The sequence below is a fragment of the Protopterus annectens genome, chromosome 7.part1 (assembly GCF_019279795.1).
Source record: "Protopterus annectens isolate FY-2018-M chromosome 7.part1, PAN1.0, whole genome shotgun sequence".
Taxonomy (NCBI): domain Eukaryota; kingdom Metazoa; phylum Chordata; order Ceratodontiformes; family Protopteridae; genus Protopterus; species Protopterus annectens.
The window spans coordinates 51746829-51771997 of NC_056740.1; the positions used below are offsets into that span (position 1 = coordinate 51746829).

General features: G+C 45.0%; 1 protein-coding gene across 1 annotated transcript in view; it reads left to right on the forward strand.

Moving 5' to 3' along the window:
- Positions 1–25169, forward strand: part of MCM2 (minichromosome maintenance complex component 2) — a 340582-nt gene that overhangs the window by 283225 nt on the left and 32188 nt on the right. The window contains exons 12-13 of the mRNA XM_044078541.1: positions 23028–23140; positions 23796–24035. Coding sequence (XP_043934476.1) covers positions 23028–23140; positions 23796–24035 — 353 coding nt within the window. The remainder of the gene's footprint in view (positions 1–23027; positions 23141–23795; positions 24036–25169) is intronic.

Here is a 25169-nt window from a genome sequence, read left to right on the forward strand (position 1 = left end):
GATGGCAACAAAAACCCAACTCCCTGCAAGAAAAATTCTGCAGGCCTTGGGATTCATGGCATCTTGCATACTACTAATTCCATATTCCAGACTGCATATGAGGAAGTTACAATGGTATGGACTCAACACTGCCACAGTTTGGAAGCAATAATGCCACTCATCCCCTGCCTTCAACAGGAGTTTCAATGGTGGGCACAGGCATGTCACCACAACAAGGGACAGCCTTTTACTTTACCCACAGCCAGGCAGACAATAACAGATGCATCGGATTATGCCTGGGGAGCACACATGGCAGGACAATGTATCCAGGGCAAGTGGACCACAGACCAAATGCATCTCCACATTAATCAAAAAGATGCTAGCTGTACAAAATGCCCTGACAGCTTTCAAAGACCTTCTACATCCAGGACAATTGCTTCTAAAGACTGACAACACCACAGTTATGTGGTACATAAACAAGCAAGGGGGCACACATTCCTACCCCCTATGCAAACAGGCAATGACTTTGTGGAATACAGCACTGACCTATCAAGTTCATCTGCAAGCACAATTTCTGCCAGGAAAGAAAAATACACTGGCAGATGACTTAAGCAGAAACATCATGGATCCTCACGAGTAGAAGCTAAATCCACAAGTATTCAGCATGACCACTCAGAAATGGGGGAGCCCAGACATAGATCTCTTTGCCTCCCCTCTGAACTGCCAACTACAGAAATTCTGCGCAAGGACTTGCCACACACAGGCATGGAAAGAGTGGACGCTCTATCATTCAGTTGGAAAACACTAAAAGTTTGTCTTCCCACCCCTGCCTCTCCTTGCAAAGGTACTCCTGAAGGCCAGACTAGAGGCCACAAATGATCCTCATTGCTTCGGACTGGCCACGCCAGCACTGGTATCCAGTATTAAGGAACATGGTTCAAGGCCCACCATGGATTTTACCTCATACCTCATCTGACTCGGCAAAACAATCAGATCCTGCACAGCCAGCTCAAAACCTTAAATTGGCGGCATGGCAGATTACTTAACCAAACAGTCAACACTCCTCTCTAAAGCTGTTATGGATGTCATTTTGGAGGCCAGGAGGCCCAGCACCAGGAAATCTTATTCAGAAAAATGGAAAAGATTCTGCGCCTGGAACCAGGCTCAAGGCCTTGACTGTCTTGTCCCAAATATTCCTCAGATATTACAATACTTAACTGAGATGCTGGACAAAGGCCTTTCCTTTTCAACTATTAAGATCCACGCCTCAGCTATTTCAGCTCATTACAATACGGATCCTCCTATTTTTTCACACCCATTACTCAGACAATACCTCAGAGGGGCTAAAAACATAAGACCGCCCCGGAGAGCACCAACACCAACTTGGGACCTCAACGTTCTTTTGGAAAAACTTACTCTACCACCTTTTGAGCCAGCCATTACAGCAGAATTAAAATTTTTGTCATGGAAAACTGCTCTGCTGCTGGCAATAACTTCAGCACGGAGAGTCTGAGTTACAGGCACTAATGACAGTGGAACCTTTCATCATTTTTCATTGAGACAGGGTTTCCTTAAGAACAAATCCTACCTTTATGCCAAAGGTGGTATCCAGTGTGGCTCTTAACCAAACCATTCACTTGCCCACTTTTTATCCAAATCCCCTGAATAAAGGGGAGAGACTTCTTCATTCATTGGACATACACAGGCAGTTACGTTTCTACTTGGACAAAACAAAAGCTTTCAGAAAAACTTAGCAACTGTTTGTATCATATGCTGCAGGAACACAAGGAAAGGCTATTTCAAAACAGACCATTTCAAAGTGGATAGGACACTGTATACGTTCCTGCTACGCACAACATGGAAAAACTGAGCCTAGTAACATTAGGCCTCATTTCCACCAGGGCGACAGCCACTTCAGCAGCCTTTCTTAGAGGAGTACCAACCAAGGATATTTTGGAAGCTGCAACTTGGAGTTCAGTGCACACCTTTACCAAGCATTACCACTTACTCCTATACTCCAAATCCAGAGCTGGCTTTGCCACTGCAGTTCTGCTGGGCCTCATAACCACTCCTAATCCTATAAAGACCCAGCCACCCAACCTCAGCTTTGGGATTCTACCCAAGTGTAATGACTGCAGCAGTGAAACACGATGAAGATAGTACAGTTTTGTACCTACCATAAATGTAGATGTTGGTGTATTCACTGCTGCAGTCCAGGTTACCCTCCCTCCAACTCATCTTTCTTAGCTGGGACTTATCTATACCTCTCTATCCTATACAACCTATGTGGTGTATTTGCTTGTAGCTAAAGGTATTGTTTCATATTTTTTATGTATGTGTTATTAGCAATATGTTTGCCTACCTTTTTGGGAGCACCTGACATCTGGGGCAAGAAAAACTGAAGAAAACGGCATCTGCTGCATCTTGTATACCCCTGGCGCACTGACGTCAGGGAAGAGGTGACAGCAACTGATGCCGGACCAAGACTTTGGAACTGTGGCCGACTGTGGGACCGCCTGACGGCAGGATAACCCAAGTGTAATGACTGCAGCAGTGAATACACTCGAACATCTACATTTATGGTAGGTACAAAACTGTACTTTTCGATGGTTGGCACTGGCCTGTCACCACAACATGGGACAGCCTTTCACTTTACCCACAGCCAGGCAGACACTAACAGATGCATCAGATTATGTCTGGGGGGCACACATGGCAGGAAAATGTATTCAGGGCATGTGGCCCGCGGACCAAATGCATCTTCACATCAATCAAAAAGAGATGCTAGCTCTACAGAATGCCCTGACAGCCTTCAAGGATCTACTACATCCAGGACAACTATTACCAAAGACTGACAATACTACAGTTATGTGGTACATAAACGAGCAAGGGGGGGCACACATTCCTACCCCCTCTGCAGGCAAGCGATGACTTTGTTGGACCACAGCACTGACCTATCAAGTACATCTGCAGGCACAATTCCTGCCAGGAAAGAAAAGTACTCTGGCAGACTAAGCAGAAACCTCATTGACCCCCACGAGTGGAAACTAAATCCACAGGTCTTCAGCATGATAACAAGGAAATGGGGGTGCCCAGACATCTTTTTGCCTCCCCTCACAACTGCCAACTACAGAGATTCTGCACAAGGGCTTATCACTCAAGCATGGAAAGTGGATGCGCTATCTTTCAGCTGGAAAACCCTAACAGTTTATGCCTTTCCACCACTGCCTCTCTTTCCCAAGGTGCTTCTAAAAGTCAGACAAGAGAAGCCAAAAATGATTCTGATTGCCCAGACTGGCCATGCCAGCACTGGTACCCAATCCTAAAGAGCTTGTCTCAAGGCCCAGCCTGGACTTTACCTCAAATTCCTCATCTGACTCAACAAAACAATCGGATCCTGCACACCCAACTCAGAACCTTAAATCTGGCTGCATGGCAGATAATATAGCCACTCAGAACACACCTCTCTAAAGCTGTTATGGATGTCATTTTGGAAGCCAGGAGGCCCAGCACCAGGAAATCTTATGCAGAAAAATGGAAGAGATTCTGTGCTTGGAACCAGGCACAAGGGCTTGAACCACTTGTTCCAAATATTCCTCAGATTTTACAATACCCAACAGATGCTGGCCAAAGGCCTATCCTTCTCATCAATTAAGATCCATGCCTCTGCCATTTCAGCTCATTACAATACGGAACCTCCTATTTTCTCATCCACTGCTAAGACAGTACCTCAGAGGGGCAAAAAACATAAGACCCCCAAGGAGAGCACCGATACCTACATGGGACCTCAACTTTGTCTTAGAAAAGCTCACACTGCCTCCTTTTGAGCCAGCCCATACAGCTGACATAAAATTCTTATGGAAAACTGCTCTGCTCCTAGCAATAACTTCAGCAAGAAGAGTCTGAGTTACAGGCATTAATGGCTGTGGAACCTTTTATCATTTTTCATCCTGACAGGGTTTCTCTAAGGACAAACCCAACATTTATGCCAAAGGTAGTATCCAGTGTGGCTCTAAACCAAACAATTCATTTGCCAACATTTTATTCAAATCCCCAAAATAAAGGGGAGAGACGTCTGCACTCTTTGGACATACACAGGCAGCTACGCTTCTACTTAGACAAAACAAAAGCTTTCAGAAAAACTGAGCAGCTGTTTATAGCATATGCTGCAGGATCACAAGGAAAGGCCATCTCAAAGCAGACTATTTCAAAATGGATAGGACACTATTGGTTTCTGCTATGCATAGCATGGCAAGTCGGTGCCTAATAATATTAGGCCACATTCTACCAGGGCAGCAGCCACTTCAGCAGCCTTTCTCAGAGGAGTACCAACCAAGGAAATTTTGGAGGCTGCAACTTGGAGTTCAGTGCACGCTTTACCAAGCATTATCACTTACCTCTTTACTCTAAATCCAGAGCAGCCTTTGCCACTGCGGTTCTGCAGGGCCTCATAGCCACTCCTAATCCTATTTAGACCCAGCCACCCTACCTCAGCTTTGGGGTTCAAGCCAAGTATAATGACTGCAACACTGAAACACGAACATAGTACAGTTGTGTACCTACCATAAATGTAGATGTTTGAGTATATTCACTGTTGCAGTCCAGGTTACCCACCCTCCATCCCCCTTTCTTTGCCGGGACTTATCTATACTTCTCTATCCTATACAACCTATGTGGTGTATTTGCTTGTAGATGATGGCATTTTTATTTTACTGTGTTTTTATAAGCAATATGTATTGCCCACCTTCTTGGGAGCACCTGACATCTGGGGCAAGAAAAACTGAAGAAAATGGCGTCTGCTGCATCTTTATATACCCCTGGCACATTGACGTCAGGGAAGAGGCGACAGCAACCGACGCCGACCAGGACTTTGGAATTCAGACCGACTGCGAGTAGCCTGCCAGCAGGATAACCCAAGTGTAATGACTGCAACAGTGAATACACTCTTAACATCTACATTTATGGTAGGTACACAACTGTACTTTCCAAAAGTGACCTTCCAAGCCCTGTAAGAAGTGGGCTTCCCCTTGGAAAAGAGAAAAGGCTCTGGTTTATGGCAGTTTGCTGTTTCAACTGCTGAAGTGACTGGAAGAGCTAACGTCTGGCTTCTAGACAGGATGGAGTGGTGGTGGTCAGGATATAGTTGCTGTCTAATTGTAATTGACTGCGCAGGGTTAGAGGCCAGTCAACCTTATCTCACAGAATGGTCTGTGGAGTCACCTTGGCTGTAAGTTAAGGGTGTTTGGGGCTGAGATTTTCTTTGTTGGCCCTTCCCTGATCCAGAGCTTGGGAAGATCCAGCTATAAGGCACCTTGCAGTGTCTGGAAACTTGGGTTCCAGGGCACATGCTCTGAGCAGCACAAGCTGAAACTGGTCAGGGTGGCATATGAAGAAGGTCACATACTTGTGTGTTGGCTGTATTGCACACATTGTGCTTACTCCTAGAAAGGGGTAGTAGAACAACAGCAAAAAACTGAGCTGCCTATGATTGTGGTCCAGCACCATGGCTACATCAGTCAGTACTTGGGACAAATGGTTCAAACAATTATATAATTTGGTTGTGGAGGGGACCTGGTCAAGAAACTCCAACTTAAACCATGATCTGTCACTTAAAACCACTGTAATTGAGTGTGCTAATGCCCGAGGCATCTGGTCTTGATACATTTGTCTGTGTAGGATGGTTTGGCAGATGATTTGGCTGAGACTGTTCACACACATGAGAAGCTCAGAAATAGTTCTCTGTATTCCCAGTTCCAAGTGGAAGTTCTCTTTACACAGACCTCTTGAGACTGACCACCTTTCCCATGGTGGGAAAACATAAATTCCTGTACAACACCCTTGTTCTTTCAGACCAGCCCTATTTCTAAAGAAGCCTTATGGGAAGAAGTGTTGTCTCCATCAAGAGCCTTGAGAGTGGACTTGGGGATGCCTTTGCATGGTGGATGTCCAGAATGTTAATTTAGCAAGCCATCACCAAGGAATAGTGGGTTCTTGCCATGGTCAAGGTTAAGCTGTCTCTTGGCACTCCCTTCTAGAAGGGTATCTCTTAGGGTGATTGTTTCCTCTGCAGAGATCTTGGGATGGTTTTAGACTTTACCTCTATGGCTTTGTTCAGCAGTAATCTTCTATTTGGAATAGGGTAGGGGTTTTATTCTCATGTCTGCCTTGTTCTAAAGCAGCAGATTTTTCCATCAGGATTTCCTGGGTTTCAGTCAATGCATGGTAGTATGTTTGTCTCCAGATAGTGGCTTTTCATGGAGTTGTGCACCTGTTATTGTAGGGCAGTTGGATGATATTGCTAGAAATGATTTGCTTTTTGATGCTTTAGTGATTTGGAATCCACTTAAGTGATTTTCCTCTGACTTTGGTGGTAATCGCTTCCAGTAACTGACATTTAGGCACCCCCCCCCCCCACAAAGTTTACCAAGCTGTTGACTGTGGCAAATAAAACCTTGCAGGATAAGGAAGGATTCTTTGCTCCTCTGCCCAGACCATCTGGCTTCTCACAGCTTCATCTTGGAAATGCTTTAAGAATCCTTGCACTGGGGACTATCATTTCAGTTCCTAGAGATGACCATAAATTGCTAAAGGTTATTCAATCGTATTTCAGAGTAATTCTCTTTATAGGCACACTGTGGAACCAGTCATTCCTTCCAATGGAAAAGGTCCCAGGATGCCATGATATCATTTGGATGAAGATGCAGAGCAGAGTTCTGGGCCCATACAATACTATTTCTTGAACCAGATGGCTGCTACTGTCTTGTCATTTTCCCATCTAAGGATGTGGGTATTGCATTAGGCTGCAAGGCATCAGTGCCATTATGAGTAGCAGGTGGTCTTCTGGTGTCTGATAATCAGATGTTAAGTTGTCAATCTCGCCTTCATTCTTGCTGGATGGGTTCGGAGCCGATCCTCGGCTCCGACTCGGCACTTGCTTTAGCTCGAGAACTCCTTTTACCAGCTCGAGGCAACCCTATATCCCATGATGCAAGGCGGAACTACCTCAGATCTCGTTTGCCGCTTAGCGAAAGAGGTCTCCTTTGCCAGCTGAGGTAAGTTTTTTCTTGTTAAAGAAGAAAAAGTTCAGTTAGGGGTTTATTTTTTCCCTTTAGTGTTAGATTAGCCTGTACTTAGTTACAGCCCACCCTATTCCTTCCTTTTAAACTTTTATAATAGTTTTCAGTTTAAAGTTTTAGTCAGGCCTAGTTCCCCAAGTTATTCCCTTCCTGTGTGTCTGTGTAAGGGATTAATTGGTGTGTTTGTTGGGACTGTTTGTGTTTCCCTTGTAGGATGTCAAAAGAAGGCAAGGTCTCAGGCTTCAAGAAGTGTGACCAGTGCTGTCAGAAAATGTCTCTGACAGACGGTCACACTTCTTGTGTTTATTGCCTGGGGCCTTTGCATCTGCAGGACTCCTGTGCGTTGTGTCATGCTTTTAGCCAGAGAGTCCTGCAGGAAAGGAGGAACAAATGAATCCTCCGAGGTTTACTTAAACCTGAAGGTTCTCCTCCTAAGTCAGGGGCAGGAAAACCTCTTAAGCCACCGAAGGTTCAGGCTACAGTGTCCAAGCCTCCTCCGGTGGCTCTGGCTCCGTCGGAGCCGATATCGGCTCCGGCTGGAGTCGATACTTCTGTTAGAGTAGTGGGTTCGGTGCCGACCGGCTCCGATACCCTGACTACTGTGGCCTTGTCGGCTCCGGCTGGAGCCGACACTTTATCAGCATCGGGCGAGATATCCTCGGCTCCATCTGGGGTTCAAGGGACTTCGGCTCCGATGGCTTCGACCCGTAAGAGATCCCGGTCCCCTTCGATACTAAGTATTCACTCAGCTCCGGGGTCTCCTCTTTTGTCGGAGCGGAGCCATCGGAGCCGATCTTCGAGATCTTCCAGGCTGTCTGACCACAATTTGGAGAGGGTGGTAAGCAGGCTGTTGAAGTCTCAGGCACTGGCCCAAATACTCCATAGCCCGTCTCAACAGACTTCGGCTATAGCCCCGATTCTTGAGAATCCTCCTCTGACTCCACACCAGAGTTCGGAGCCGGAGCTTCTTGGGACAGCGACTTATCGATGCCGGAGCCGATACATCCTTCGGCTCCGTCGTCTTCGGCTCCGATCTCCTCCTTGAGACCTTCCTTGGAGGGGTCCGGTCGTCGGGTTTCCACTGTCGGCTCCGAGGGGGCTAGTGGCATCGGACCCTTGTCCGACCCCGCTCTCCCTCTCGGGGCTTCGGCTTTGGTAAGCTCGGCGCCGACATCGGCCTCGGAGCCTTCTCTCTCCTTGGAGCCGACCATTCCTGTTTCTTCGGAGCGGGTGTGTTCCGGTCTCCCGGGGAGAGGAGCCTTTGAGGTGATGAGTGTCCTGGCCTCTGAGCCTGGTCAACGGTCTATCCCTCTAGCTCCTCCCTCATCAGTGCCTGCAGATGCCTCTTGCCAGCCTCTTGCTCTCAGGCCCAGGGATCCATCGCCCCAGGTTTCCCCACTGGGAATTTCCTCCTCTTCCGAGGTTTCTCCTGATCCTGCAGGGGAACCCCTCGAAGAGGACGTAAGAGGAAACACACAGATTCCCCTGAGTCTACTACATCTGATACCGACTTAGATGAGTCGGAGGGTTCCCCACGGTCCCCCTCTGAGGATGTCTCCTTTTCAGACATCCTTGAGCTCCTCAAACAGAGGGAAATTGGCCTTCCATTGACCCCTCCGAGGATGAGTCGGTATACCTGGAGGCTTTGGATCCCGACCCTCCACCTCCTGGGTGTCTCCGCCTTCGACCCACTCATGCAGGTAGTGGCTCGGAAGGCGTGGCGCTCCAGATTCCGTGGAACCTGTCCCCAGGAGACCATCCAAGTTCATCACGGCCCCTTGGATAAACAGTTCCTGTCCAAAGGTGTCTCTGTGGATGCTATGGTGGTGGCGGCCACTAAGAAGGAACTGGCGGATCCTTCAGTGCCTGTCCATCCTCCTAATAAGGATTCTAGGACCATGGACAGGTATGGAAAGCGGATGTTTTCTTCAGCGACCTTTGCTATGCGTTAAGCTGAATTACCTTTGTCACTTCACCAGGCTTCAACGAGATATTCTCAAGGAACTGGGAGAAGTTGTCCAGGATCCTTCTGCTGCTGGGGCTCAGGAAAAGATGGCCTCACAGCTTGCTATCCTGAATTCCATATCTAACTCCTCCATGCGGCTCATATCTTATGCGGCCGATGGAGCGAGCAGGGCCGCAGGCACAGGGGTTGCTCTTAGACACCAAGCCTGGATGCGGCTGTGTAATTTTGCGGACCCCTTTAAGGCGTCCTTCACCAACACCCCCTTTGACTGTTCGGCTTTGTTCGGACCTCAGGTGAAGGATACTTTGACCAGATGTGAGCAGGACGGTAAAACTCTTTCTGCCGTTGGAGTCCAGTTTTCCACTCCTTCTAGACCATATCCCAAGGGTCAGAAGGGGGGGAAGATGTGGTTCTGTAAAGCCCAAGGAGCTACACCGGACACACGTGGTCAGTTTAGCACCAGAGGCAGAGGGGTAACAATAGACGCCCCTAGAGGCAGCGGGCGGTCCTCAGAACCAGGGCAACAGGGAGTCTCTTCCTGAGAAGCCCTTTCAGCATGCCTGAGGTGTTGCCCGACTGTCCACCCTTGGAGGCAGTCGGGGGAAGAATTTCGCTGTACCCAGTAGCCTGGCAATCCCTATCCCAAGAGAAGTGGGTACAGTCGATCATATCCGAGGGTTACAAAATCCCCTTGAAGGTTTCCGTACCTCTACAATCCCTTCCAGACATCTCACCCGGTCAAAGGGATTTGGCAAGACAGGAAGTTTCAAAACTCCTGGAAAAAGAGCCATCCAGACAGTGCCGGCAGACCAAGTAGGATCCGGCTTCTACTCAAGATTCTTTTGGTCCCCAAAAGGACGGAGATTGGAGACCAATACTAGACCTAAGCAGACTAAACAAGTCTGTCAAAAGGCAAGATTCGGATGGTCACGCTGCAATCCATTCTGCCCTTTCTGGGCAAGGACAACTGGATGTGCTCTATAGACCTTCAAGATGCGTACTATCACATAAAGATTCACAGGCGCTCCAGAAGGTTTCTCCGCTTGCGGCTCGGGGCCAGTCATTACCGATTCAGGGCACTGCCCTTTGGCCTCACTTCAGCCCCAGAGTGTTCACCAAATGCATGGCAGTGGTCACAGCTCACCTGAGACGTCGAGGATTCCAGGTGTTTCCTTATTTGGACGACTGGCTCCTCTCCGCCACCTCCAAGCAACAGCTTCTTCGGTCCAGAGACTACACCCTACAGCTTTGCAAGAGACTAGGAATTTGGTAAATTTCGAAAAATCCTCTCTGCTGCCTTGCCAATCTATCACCTTTATAGGCGCAGAGTTAAATACCGTCAAAATGTTAGCCAGGCTAACAGATCAAAGGATTCTGGACATCCAGAAATTTGTTCAGCTTCTGTTACTAAGCAACAAGATCAAAGCCAGGTTTGTCTTGAAAGTTCTAGGCCTAATGGCTGCGGCCATTGTTCTTCTTCCACTGGCTCGCTTCCACATGCGTCTCCTGCAGTGGATGTTAGTCACGTAGTGGTCGTACCACGATCTGCCCATGAGACACGAAATCTTGGTAACACAGTCGTGCAGGGCTCATCTACGATGGTGGATATCTTCCCCTCTTCTTCATCAGGGCCGACCCTTTGTTCCCCCTCCTCCAGTTGCCACAGTCACCACGGATGCCTCTCTGATCGGGTGGGGGGGGCATTATCAGAGCAGGATGGTCCACGGGACGTGGCAACCCATAGAATACCACCTGCACATAAATGTCCTGGAGATGAGAGCAGTGCTTTTAACGTTGCAAGCCCTCGACGACTTTCTTCCACGGGGACTATTGCAGTACAGACGGACAACATGTCCGTGGTCTGGTACATCAACAAACAGGGCGGAACCAGGTCCTATCCCTTATGTCGAAGCTCTCAGACTTTGGCAATGGGCGATCTCTTCTCAGCGGTTTCTGATAGCAACGCACATCCCCGGCAGGTCCAACCTATTGGCGGACAGGCTAAGCAGATCTATTCTGATGCCTCACGAGTGGTCACTCAATCAATCTGTAGTGGATCAGATTTTTCTGAAGTGGGGCACCCCTTGTTGCGATCTTTTCGCTACCCCTCAAAACAGCAAGTGCCCAGATTACTTCACACTTTTTCCCTTCCAGGCCAACCCTTGAGAGACTCTCTAACCCAGGATTGGCCTCGGGGACTTCTTTATGCTTTTCCTCCCTTTCCATTGATTCCACAAGTCCTTCAGAAAGCCACCGTTTTGAGAGCCAAATTGATCCTCATTGCTCCATATTGGCCTCGACAAATTTGGTTTCCGTCTCTACATCATCATCTTCTGGTGCAGCCCTGGCATCTGGACCCAGTTCCGGATCTTTTGATCCACCAGTCGGGTCAGCAGCACCGGGCCATTCATTCTCTCAACCTCACTGCTTGGTTACTCCACTTCCTTCCCTAGCCAGGCTACCAATGATTTCTGACTCAGTCAGAGACATTTTAGTGTCTTCTTTAAAGTCGTCCACTAGAACTATTTATGCTAGCAAGTGGCGGCGTTTTCATTGGGCAAACGCCAGAAATATTGATCCTTTTACCGCTCCTGTACATTCTGTTTTGGATTTCCTGGCTGAGGTTTTTCATTCAGGATCTTCGTCATCTACAGTCAAAGTACAACTGGCTGCTATTTCCAAGTATCATGTTGGCTTGCATGACAATAACATCATGTCTCATAGGTTATGCAAGGCCTTTTTAAGAGGAGTTTTTCTCCTAAAACCGCCTTTGAAACATCCTCCTCCACAATGGGATCTAAACTTAATGTTGGCATCCCTAATTCTACCTCCTTTCGAACCGTCTGCTACGTGTTCTTTAAAGTTATTGACGTGGAAAACTATATTTTTGCTGGCTGTTACTTCTGCAAGAAGAGTTTCTGAGATTCAGGCCCTCTGTATTCGTTCTCCTTATCTGGTTTTTCATAAGGATAGGGTTTCGCTTAGAACTAACCCTTCCTTTCTTCCCAAGGTTGTATCTCAAACCAATATTAACCAATCTATTGATCTACCAGTTTTCTTTCCTAACTATTCTGACAGAGCTGAACAGAAGCTGCATTTTTTGGATGTTCATCGTCAGCTCAGGTACTACTTGCATAGGACTAAACAAATTAGAAAATCAGACCAATTGTTTGTCTCCTATGCAGAAAACAGGTTAGGTCTTCCAGTTTCTAAAGTGACCTTATCTAGATGGTTGACTTCCACCATTTCCTATGTGTACTCTCTAAGGGGCAAACAACTATCTTCTAAGCCAAAAGCACATTCGACCAGGAGTCTATCCACTTCTATAGCCTTTCAGGATAGACTTCCCATTGACACTATTTGTGCAGCAGCTACTTGGGCCACGCCTCATACCTTTGTGTCTCATTACAAGTTGGATTTGGCCTCCAGAGATAGGGCCAGTTTTGGTTCCACAGTTCTCAAGAGTCTGTTCCATTGAGCCACCCGGGATACAGGTGCTAGGGACGCTCTCGCCTTCTTTCTTGCGTCCCTCCCTCCTTCCCCCTGGCCTGGACAGATCTTGGAGAGTTCCTATTAGATTGCTTCCTCTGGAGCATTGTTATGAGGACTTCTTTTAGGAACCATGGTTCCTAATTATGTTAGGATAGTCTTTAGCAGGGTCAGTTAGCTGCCAAACGAGATCTGAGGTAGTTCCGCCTTGCATCATGGGATATAGGGTTGCCTCGAGCTGGTAAAAGGAGTTCTCGAGCTAAAGCAAGTGCCGAGTCGGAGCCGAGGATCGGCTCCGAACCCATCCAGCAAGAAAGAAGGCGAGAGAAGACAACTAACATGGAACGTTATGGTAGGTACATAACTTCTAATTTTAGACCAGAGTGATTGACAACCCAGTATCAACCTCTTCGTGGATCTAAGGTTCCTACAGCTGAGCAACATGTGTTTTGTTGGTGGGGTGGGGAATTCCCATCTGCTTACTCTGCGGTCATGGTCACTCCCTCAAAGTAATTTGGGGAACTTGACAACTTCAAGCAGTTGGAGAGCAGCAGTATATTAATCCCAGCTGTAATCGTTTCCTGAACCACACATCACCTGTCTGTCGTGACATCTAAGCAAGCAATGTTGCTCATCATACACCCCACTCAAGTTGATCTGACTTTTTAGACACTTGGCGAATGTCAGTCTCTTTGGTATTGCAAAACATTGCCTTCACCGTTCTGTGGTACAGGGAACTCTACCCCTTTCTGCTATTACCACCATTCCCATACATCATAGTAAAGTTTAGGGAAGAACAAAGTGATTCCTTTGTGCCCCATAGCAACTGAAAGAGGATGTAGTTTCTGTATCTTAGGCCTCTGTCAGTCTGAGAAGCTCACCTGGTCTTTTCCAAGAATGTGTGGTTGGTGATGTCCTTCATGGATGCATCTGCAGTCATAACAACTGGGTTGTCCTGTCGTCAGGCAGCCCTGCAGTCGGCCGGATTCCAAAGTCCGGGTCCGGCTTCGGCTGATGTCGCACTTCACCCGACGTCATCTCTGCTGGTCTCCGGGTATAAAGGCATCAGCCGACGCCATTTTCTTCAGTCTTTCTTGCCGCGTGGTGCCCGAAGCAGAAGCTGTTCGCAAGTGCCGGTCGGATCCAGAGATTTCTACTACCGAATACTACTTCGAAGACTTCTAAAAGCTAAGTACCCCGTTGGGGACTCTTTCTTGCCTCAGCCGATGTCAGAAAAAGTCAATAACTGTTTAACTTGTGGGAAACAAATACCTCATAAAGATTTCCACTCTTACTGTTTGCCTTGTTTAGGCCCAGACCACGACGTAGCAGCCTGTTCGGCCTGTGCTTCCTTCAACCGACGAATGCTTAGGCGTCGGTCGGAGTTTGCTGAACAGTTTTTCGGTTCTGAATTTGCGTACATTATGCCGTCGGATCCTCCGACTACCCAAATTGTTAAGAACGCAAAGAAAAGACCGACACTCGCGGTCCACGGTTTCGGCCGAAACCATGGTAAAGCAAACCGCGAGTGTCTCTGTTTCGGCCGAAACCGAGAAAACGGTTCAAAGCACAGCTGAATCTTTGACTACTTCTGAGGTTCCTGCTACCTTACTTGAATCGGCCTCTGAAATTTTACCTACTACAGTGGCTTCTAGTGAATTATCAGACACCATCCCTTTGGATGTCTCTACCCCAGCACGTGGTGCTGCTAGGCCTCCTGCAGCCATGTCCATTAAGGCCTTTGCCAGGGCTAAAGCAGCCAAGTCTACTAAATCAGGGCCTGTTAAACCCCCCTCAACCAGGCCTACTTCTAGTTCACAAATGCTTACTCTGGCAGAAGATTTAATATCCTTAATTAGGGGATCTCAATCTCACCCAGACAGGGCCTCTCAGCCCCCAGAGAAGAGACCTAGGGCAGAGCCCCCCGAGCCTGTGTCCTCTGATTCTGCGGATGACTCAGATATTACAGACCAGCCAGAGGCTCCTTTCTCCAATTATGAAGACTCAGATGCTGAAGAATCCATTCCAGCTGCTTCTCCACCAGAAGAATTCTCCTTTGGGGAAACCTTACATGCCATGCGAGAACAATTCCAATGGCAGCAACAGGATTTCTCAGACTCCAGAAAAGACTTAGGACTTTTCGGCACCTTCCACAACACAGGCCCTTAGCTATACCTCCTGTCCTCCCTGTTGTGGGCGATGCTTTTAATGATGTCTGCTCTGCACCAGATTCCTTACCTCCAGCCCCTGCCAAACCAGACAGATTTTACAGGGTACCAGACACGCATCATCACCTATACAAGGCCCCTCTTGCAGACCCCGAAACTATATCCCAGGGGCCTAAGGCAGTAGCCTCGACCACAGCAAAAAACCCTATTCCTTCTGAAAGGGAAGCCAGGTCTTTAGACAGATGGGGCAAAAAAGTTTATACCTCAGCTACTCTCTCAGCTAGAGCTTTAAACTGTCAGTTTCACATGATACAATACCAAGAGTTTATGCTTGATCAGTTAACTAAAAAACTATCCTCTGACGACTCTATAGATAAGAAATATGTATTAGAAATGGTAAATAACATACAACAGGTTAGTAACCATTCCTTAAAATGTGGCTATGATTCACTGGAGGCTTCATTTAGATCAGCCATGACTGGCACAGTGATAAGAAGACATGCATGGCTGAAGGAACAAGTCTTACCGGATCATGTTAAAGCTAAGTTATTAGATGCTCCTATGGATAAGACCAGTTTGTTTGGTACATCTGCACAGCAGGTAATGAAGAAAATGGAAGAAAGGGCAAAATCTGTTCAAACGGTTAAAGATTTCTTGCAGGTTCAGCCCCCAAGGTTTAGCAGGAACTGGCCTGCCAAAAATTGGTCCTTTCCTGACTCCACAAGATCCCAAAGGGGCAGGAAATGACGTTCCAGAGGCAGAAACCAATCCAGAGGAGGTGCCTACAGAGGACGACAGTGGCAAGGTAATAACAGAGGCACAGACTCGGCCACTACCACTACAACAGCACAATCACAGTGACTTAACTCTACATCCGCCTTCCAGGGAACAAATAGCAGCTCCATTAGGCGGAAAATTAACCTTATTTTTAAAAAACTGGCACTACATCACAAAAGACAAGTGGATTTTGCAAACCATAGACCAAGGTTACCGGTTCCACTTTCACACTCTACCAGTCAAGAGGAATGCCAAACCTGCCTCCAAATCAAAAAACAGAAGCTCTACAGCAGATAATGCAATTAGTAAAGATGAGAGCTGTGGAAAGAGTGCCAATAACAGAACAAGGCAAAGGATTTTACTCCAGACTATTCCTAGTTCCAAGAAAGGAAAAAAGTTGGAGACCTATTCTCGACCTGTCCACCTTAAATACATACATCATTGTCCCAAAATTCAAAATGCTGACCCTACAGCAACTTCTTCCCATGCTGGGCAAGGAGTGTTGGCTGGTAACTCTAGATCTCAAGGAGGCATACCTGCACGTCCCCATTCGACCAATTTGCAGAAGATACCTCAGATTTCTTGCAGGATCAGAGCATTATCAATTCTCAGCATTGCCCTTTGGCTTATCTACTGCGCCCAGAGTATTCACAAAATGCCTGGCATCAGTAATCGCCTACTGCAGACTACAGGGAATCCAAATTTATCCTTACCTGGACGACTGCCTGCTACAAGGGGACAACAAAAGCAAGCTGACAACAGATTTACAAAGGGTCATTTATTTGCTACAAGCACTGGGATATACAGTCAATTTACAAAAGTCAAGGCTGATACCATCCCAAACAAGGACATTCCTGGGCGCGGAATTGGACACTGTAAAACAAATGGCATTCCTAACCGCAGAAAAACAAAAAGAACTCCCTCTCTACTTCTTGGCTCTAACAAAACAGAACAAGTTAACAGCAAGAAAAGTCCTTCAGGCCTTGGGCTACATGGCATCATGCATAATCTTGGTTCCACATGCCAGACTACATATGAGAAAACTACAGTGGTACCTAAGGAATTTATGGTCCCAACACAGGCACAGCCTAGAAGCGGAAATTCCACTAATCCCATGCCTAAAACAGGAGTTCCTATGGTGGGCACAAGCATGCCAGTCAAACCCAGGCCTACCCTTTCACAGCTATCAAGCAAGCCAGACCATCACAACAGGCGCCTCAGACCTAGGATGGGGGGCTCACATGCTGGACAAATGTGTACAAGGATTGTGGCCGCAGGATCAACTCCACCTGCACATCAACCTAAAAGAAATGCTGGCAGTAAAACTGGCAATCCAAAATTTCAGACCATTTCTCAGAGGGCCATTTGATGATAAGGACAGACAACACCACAGTCATGTGGTACATCAACAAGCAGGGAGGCACTCATTCATACCCCTATGCAGAATGACTTTGGAGCTTTGGAACCTGGCACTCAGCTACAACATCCAGTTACAGGCAATATTTGTACCGGGAAAGGACAATACTCTAGCAGACATATTGAGCAGAACCACATCCGATGCCCACGAATGGATGCTACACCGCGACATCTTCAAGACCATCTCAAAGAAATGGGGAGCCCACAGATAGATCTATTCGCTTCCCCTCACAATCACCAGCTCAAAAGATTCTGCACAAGGACATTCCACCCACTTGCATGGAAAGTGGATTCGCTCTCCTTCAGCTGGAAAGGTCTAACAGCATATGCATTTCCACCTCTTCCCTTGATACACAAGGTATTACTAAAAATCAAGGAGGAACGTCCAAGGATAACCCTGATAGCTCCAAACTGGCCAAGACAACACTGGTACCCATTACTGAGGAGCATGTCTCGGGACAACATGTGGCCAATACCCTGATGCCTTTGATGTTAACTCAGAACAACTACAGCATCATGCATCCAAACCTAAAAACGTTGCAACTGACTGCATGGCACATCACATAGCAGCAACTAACCCAGAGCTTTCCCAAAGGGTTAAAGACATTATCCTTGAAGCCCGCAGACCTTCAACAAGAAGGAACTATGCAGGAAAATGGAAAAGGTTGGTCATTTGGAGCACTGAAAGAGGAAAAGATGTGTCAATTATAGATATGGCTAACATTTTGGAGTATCTGGCAGAGCTTCTACATACAGGCCTGTCCTATTCCTCCATCAAGATACATGCATCAGCTATTTCAGCAGAATACAGCTTTGACCCACCTGTCTTTTCACATCCTTTACTCAGGCAGTTCCTCAGAGGAATCAAGAATGTAAAACCTCCAAGGAAACCACCATTGCCAGCTTGGGATTTGAACTTTGTGCTAGAAAAATTGACACTCGCACCTTTTGAACCAGCAGCTACAGCGGACCTACAGCATCTATCGTGGAAAACTGCTTTCCTACTGGCAATAACCTCAGCAAGGAGGGTCTCTGAACTTCAGGCCCTAATGGCGGTACAGCCCTTCCTAATCTTCCACCAAGATAGTGTCCATGAGGACTAACCCTACTTTTATGCCTAAGGTGATATCCAGAGTGTCTTTAAACCAGGCAATCCACCTACCTACCTTCTTTCCCAACCCACAAAACAGAGGGGAAAGAATGCTGCATTCCTTGGATGTACATAGACAGTTACGCTACTACCTGGACAGAACAAAAAGTAGCAGAAAAACTGACCAGCTTTTTGTAGCCTATGCAACAGGAAGGGAAGGAAAAGCAATTTCCAAACAGACAATCTCCAAATGGATAGGAAATTGCATACGATTCTGTTACTCCTTCCATGGAAAACCAATTCCACAGAACATAAGGCCTCATTCTACAAGGGCAACAGCCACTACCACAGCCTTCCTACGAGGTGTGGCAACCAAGGACATTATTGAGGCGGCTACTTGGACCTCCGTGCATACATTTGCCAAGCATTATAACTTACCTTTGTACTCCAGATCCCGAGCAGGGTTTGCCACTGCTGTGCTGCAAGGGATCCTAACCACACCATAATCTAAATTTTTTTCCTCCTCCCTTAGTTGGCTATGGTATTCTACCCAGTTGTTATGACTGCAGATGCATCCATGAAGGACATAGTACAGTTTTGTACCTACCATAAATGTAGATGTCCGAACTGGATAGCATCTGCAGTCAGGATTACCCTCCCTCCTTCCCCTCTGTGGTACTCCTAGGGTATTTACCCTCTTAATAGCTAGCTAGTGGGGGGAGTCTCTTATGGTGTATTTGTTTGTATATATGTACATACATGCTTATTTTCTGAGTTTGCCTTCTATCCATTTTGGAAACATTGGCATTTATCCAAAAATTAGCCTTCCAGGAAGGGCAACTGGCATCTGGGGCAAGAAACACTGAAGAAAATGGCGTCGGCTGATGCCTTTATACCCGGAGACCAGCAGAGATGACGTCGGGTGAAGTGCGACATCAGCCGAAGCCGGACCCGGACTTTGGAATCCGGCCGACTGCAGGGCTGCCTGACAGGACAACCCAGTTGTTATGACTGCAGATGCTATCCAGTTCGGACATCTACATTTATGGTAGGTACAAAACTGTACTTTACTGATAGAGCCTACTTTGATTCCACCACACAGTCCAGCAGGGGTGACAAGCTACCACCGAAGCCTACAGTTAGCAGGCCTGTTCCTGTGTTTAGGAAGGGTTCTCCATTTGAATGGAATGATGCCATGTGCCACCCACTGTTTGCAAATTGATCCTTTATTTCAGGCATTTCTGTGACTTGGACCTCAGTTGAACAGTCTAGGTTTTTATGATGGCTGTTCTTTGCATTTATGACCTTGAGGAAAAGTGAATTATAATCCAGAGCTAGCTGGTCAAGCTTACTTTAAGAAGTCCTGTGTCTTTGTTCTGTGAAGAAGCTCCTACTAATTGTGGGATTTGAACTTCAAAAATGACATGCTTGTCTGTCCCTGTATGATGCCACTGTTTCAGCAGCATTGAAGTCCATTTCTTGGAAACTGTATTCCTGGTGGCAATCACCTCTGTTCTCAGAATTCTGAGATTTGTAGGGAAACTCTCATATCTGCTCATACCTACTTTGTAGTCGTTTGACTAGCATACATTTTCCCATGGAGTGTTGTATTTTTCTGAGCCAGTCCATTGATCTGTTTTCTTTGCTGGGGCAGACAGTGGTTGCGTTTCAGCCTGGATGTGCAGTGCCAGCCCAGGTTTTACTTTAAGCTTGAACGGTTTAAGAAGACTAAACAGCTGTTCATCTCACTCCAGGGAGATAAAGGAATTTGTAATTCCCAAACCATCCCTTTCCTGGAGGTTTGCCAGTTGCATTATCTTTTACCATCAGGTAGCTAACACCCCATTGTAAAATGCATTTTTCAGAGGCCACGTCTCCTGATTTCATTGTTTGCTTCAAGATGCACTCCATCTCTGAAAAAAACTTTGCCATAGATTCATTTGGGCATAGCATATATTTAGAAACAAAAAATATGGTAGGTGTCTGAAGAAACAAGTAAACCAAAAACGCTGACACCAACGGTCCACAGGAAATCCAAGTTTATTACCAGAAAGTCTCTAAAAAAGGAACAACTGCACCACACGAACCACAAAAGTAAACACTGTTAACGCTTCCAAATCACGTTTTCGTCACCAACTTCTTCAGAAATACAAAGAATCCTGTTAAGTGCACAGATTTATAGTATGACAAATTAGCGAACAGCCAATGAAAAATGATCATTAAAAATTAAAAAAAAACAATAATAGTGGTTTGAGTCTGACAGTTGTTACAATAACACTATTGTTTGTGACTGCTTGGTCAAAATAAAACAACCCACTTATAAAATAGTGAATATGACAAGGAAATACAAATAAAATGGATAAAAATACATAAGTGTATATGTATTGAATAAAAAGTAAAATGCGAACCTCCTCCAAACGGAGTAATTACATAAAAATGTGTACATAATTTGACCCAACAAAACATTTACCATAAAAACCCTGGCCATTAAAGGTTAAAACAATATATCAAAACACCAAAAAGGCACAATGTGAAAATCCTAAAACCTAGGTTGTTTACATAATTATAATTTGGCAGATCTTAACTTAAGTACTGGTTCCAGGGAGATCATATCATTCAAACCTGGGGGCCGTGTGGACTCGAGAACAATCTGCCAATACAGTTCCCTGTATTCCACACGGGTTTCCCACATACCTCTCCTGGGATCAATTCCCACAGATTCTAAGACAAAGAATTGGTATTTGGCTTTTATGCAACTACAGGAATGTTTATACAGAGCATGTCCTTCCTTGACCTAATGTCATAGAGGTGTTCGTACATTCTCTGTTTCAACTTTCTTTCACTTTTTCCAATATAAAAGGAGCCACATTCTTTGCAGACTGCTAAATAAATAATCCCTTTGGTGTTGCAATTAAGGTGTTGCAAAATAGTTTCTTGTTCCTTGCTACCAAAAAGTAACACTCTCCTGTTATTAAATGGGTGCAATAATTGCATGCCCCACATTTAAACAAACCTTTCTTATTCTCTGGTCTGTTTAAATCAGCCTTCTTAGAGCTATACTTCAAAAGGTTTTTAAGGGTTTTCCCTTTTCGATAAACATATTTTAGTTCATCATCAAAAATGTGGTTTAAATCTGAAATTTTGGTAAAATTCTGCCATTCTCTGTCTAATTTTTCTAACAAGATTAGACTGGCCATCGTATGTTGTAATAATACCCCCGGTATACTCTTCTTTAATTGTCTGTTCATTTCCTGTGGACCATTGGTGTCAGCATAGCATATATTTGCCAATTATTGTTTGAATCCTGAATTTGTTTTACTCTAAAATCCTGCATTTCAAGATATAGCCACCTGAGCATTGTTCTTTGAGCAGTCTTCCAGTTTAAACTGCCCTGGCATTTTAAAATTTGGGATCCAACATGGTTGCAAGAAACATCAAGGATGACCCCCGACTTTTATCAAATGATAATGACGAAAATGTATTTGTTGCATCTTGTACTGGGAAATATCTTTTGTGGGTCAGTGAGACCTTTCCTGTTCACCCTCATGTGTGGCCATCCATCTGTCCTCTGCTTTTGGTTACCAGCAAGTTTGTCATATTGTTAGCAGTTTAGGCATTATGTTTTAATTGTTGATTGGCTGCAGTTAAGTTGTCATATTTAAAGGATGCATATTGTCGAAATTGTGTCTGTACTGAGTGCAAACCCTTTGAACACAGGAGCTTGAAAGCAAAATGGGTGATCCAGTCCTATTATAGGACTCCTCAAATATTGTTTTGTGTATATCTGATGCAATAAGAACAGAACATGTTTAACATCAAGAAATGACAAGATGGGGTTAGCTATCGGTACTTGTGCCCACTTTAATCTCATGCAGTTTCTTTGTAGATTATAGCTGAAGCAGTGAAGGGGCTGCAAGTTGTGGATTTGATTCTCATGGCACTAAGGCAGGAACACTGGCTAAAATCTATGGTGCTGTCATAAACCTGTTCTGCTTCTGAAATCCCAGATTCATAGCATCATCGATGTTTTGAATTATTGTCTTGTGCCATCTAAAACAAAAAATTGTCCTGGAGAGAAGGCTACCTTGATTTTTAGAAGTGTGGCATCTACATTAGTCTTTTTAGGAGTGGGGGCTGTAATTTTAATAATCCAACTTATTTTATATTTATTTACTGGGATAGTCTGGGTTGATGACCCCTTTTCAGAGGAGGCCTGGGGGAAAAGCCCCATGTTAACAATCATGCGCACACATATGGTTCTATCATACTTTTGCATTCAAACTGTGTCAAATATACAGACATTTCAAATACAGTAAAAAAAAATATATATAAAAACAGAGCAGATTGCAGTTGTAGGTTAATTCACATAAGTGGTACATACAAAAAGTTCACACTTAGTACATTATCAGAACCGTACAGTAATGCAATTTAAAGATTGCATAGGTGTCAGTATATTCTATGAGGTTAATGTTGGCTTATTTGGTTGAGAAGTAGACAAAGGGAATGTTACGATAGCATTTTATTTGGTGACCAGTATAGTTACAAATCTAAGTTGGTAAGTAAAAGGATTAAAATAATTATGGGAGTGAAAGCGATCAAGAGATCTTGGTAGGAAAGTAAGTATTAGATGAGTCTGTTAGAAGTTAGGAAAAATATAGACAGGAGCAACTTGCCACCACTTGACCATCTGATCCCTCCATTTCTTTCTCTTGATACTGCTGGTTGTAATATTGTTTGATTCAGAACATTATGAAAACTTTGTTTTTACATGAAGGCAGCCTTAAATACAGTTTGCTACTAATTACAGGACTGTCTTCATCTACTCTGTTATAATTCGTAAGGCAAGATGCACGCACACAAGCAAACATGTATGTGCATGCACACACAGGTGTTAGATTAGCATAATTAAGAGACTTTCCTGTGTTCAAACTTGCGTGTTTTAATGGTCACTTAGGTTTAGAGGAAAATGATACTTTCATATTTGCATCTGAAGTGTATGTGAAAGGTATTAACTGAAATTTAAGTAAAGAAATTTTGACTTACCATTATTAACTGAAATTTTTCATAAGGTGGTCGCTATGATCCTTCATTGACCTTCTCCGAGAATGTTGATCTGACAGAGCCTATTGTATCTCGATTTGATATTCTTTGTGTGGTGCGTGATACTGTTGATCCTGTTCAGGTGAGTGTTGTACTTAATGCTAGAAATTGTGATAACCTTTCTGCTAGCAGCTTTGTTTTGTATTTAGGCCACACCTACCTTGCCCTTTTCATAGACCTTTCCTTTTCTCTTTAGTGGAAGCCTCACTATAATAAAGTATGTGTAGTTTACATATATGATTAGTTGATTTGATTCAAGTTTAAGCAGGGTGGTATCCTGTTGTACTGTATCCATTTCAGCCACAGTTTTGAGAATACAGATACCATATAGAAAAGTAAGATTACAGCATTGTCACAGGCAGCAATAAGGCAGCTTTGTTTGGATTTTGGAATTTAGCTTAGAATGTCTGTTTGCTTTAGTGTCCTTGGTCCTACAATCTAAACTATGCTAAATGCATCTTGTGGAGTTTGTGTTTAATTTTGTTCTTGTAAGTTGGGCATGTGGAGTTTAGACTTGATACAGGATAGGAAAGGTAAATGACTCATTTCCTCCTCCTTGGTTAACTGTTCATCAGCGGTTCACTGTTAAATCATGTCATAATTTTGAAAGTCTTGTTTGAGCTTGGTAGTTAGTGTAAACATGATTGATAAGGCGTGCAAGGGAAAATCTTGTTAAAATGTTGCATGATACAAAAACTGTCCGTTGACTAACCTCGTTTGTATCTCCCCACTAACAGGATGAGATGCTGGCTCGATTTGTAGTAAATAGTCACATAAAGCACCATCCAAACAACAAAGATATCATGGGTACTGCAGATGAAGTGGTTCTTCCAAATCCGTATGGTGTGGAGCCGATACCTCAAGAATTGCTGAAGAAGTATATTATCTATTCGAAAGAGAAGGTCCACCCTAAGCTAAATCAAATGGACCAGGACAAGGTGGCAAAAATGTACAGTGATTTGCGAAAAGAGTCCATGGTAAGAGCCCTACTGTGCATTATCAGAGGAAATACTTACAGAAAAAAAAATTGAATTTCACTTCTATGAAAGAAGGGCTGGTGAGTACAGGTTAAAACTGTAGGTCCAATATTTGTAAGTACCTCAGTGGTGATTATTGTAAGGTTAGTTACTGCAGTACGAATTGTGATCTATAAATTTTTCCACATGCCTAATGTTTGGATCTGGTCTGACTTTTCCAGAGCTTTTAGAGATACCATGCAGGATGCAGTCTCTTACACTGCAGATGTTAGTCAAGGGGTAGAAGCATCTTTATTTTATATTTGCTTATTCCAAAGGCAGTTCAAAAATCTGCTGTTGGTATTGTCCTGCAGCTTCCAGAATGATTGTTTGCTTTGTCTACCTTTGCAAAGTGATTTTATAGACAGATCTTTGAGGCTGATGGTTGTCCCAGTAAGGGTCACCAACAGGTGCTGCTTCTGCCTTTCCTGCCTTGGATCTTCCCATGAAGTATGTGTACAAACTACGTTGCTTTGGTCTCCTGTATCATCAGCATTGCTGGAACCTCAAAGCTGTACACTTTTTACCACAGGTGCTTGGGTTCATTTCCAATACTGATACTGCAGTGCAGCATTGGGGGGGGGGGGGTGCTATCCTGGAAAAGTTAAACTGAGGCCTGAGTTTGTGGTAGCTGAGGTGGATGGATGTAAGAGCCCACTGCATTTATCAAAAAAAAGGGGATGTTCCCTGATGCCCCAACCACATTTTTTGTAGTCTGTATGAATACCTTCTCAGGATTCTCCTGAAGAGAGAGACCTCTAGTCTAGTGGGATTTACTCAGTCAACAAAAGCATTAGTAGTAAAAATGGAAATGCCTTACTTCAGACAATAACCACAGTGATGTTGTAAATTAACAAAGCGAGCTGAACTCATGCCCATTGCACAGACTGGTGATGCAAGCCCTGGGATTTGGTGATGAGACTGGTGTGATGCTTAAGAAGGTGTATATACCCTTGATGGCAAACAGTCTGAGTAGGACACTGTATAGAAGTCATGGGTGGCTACCAAAAAAGATGTTCTGGCCCAGGTGATTAGGTACCAAACATCAACCTGTCCACATTCCTGGTAAACCACAAGCTTCCCAGGTACTAAAGA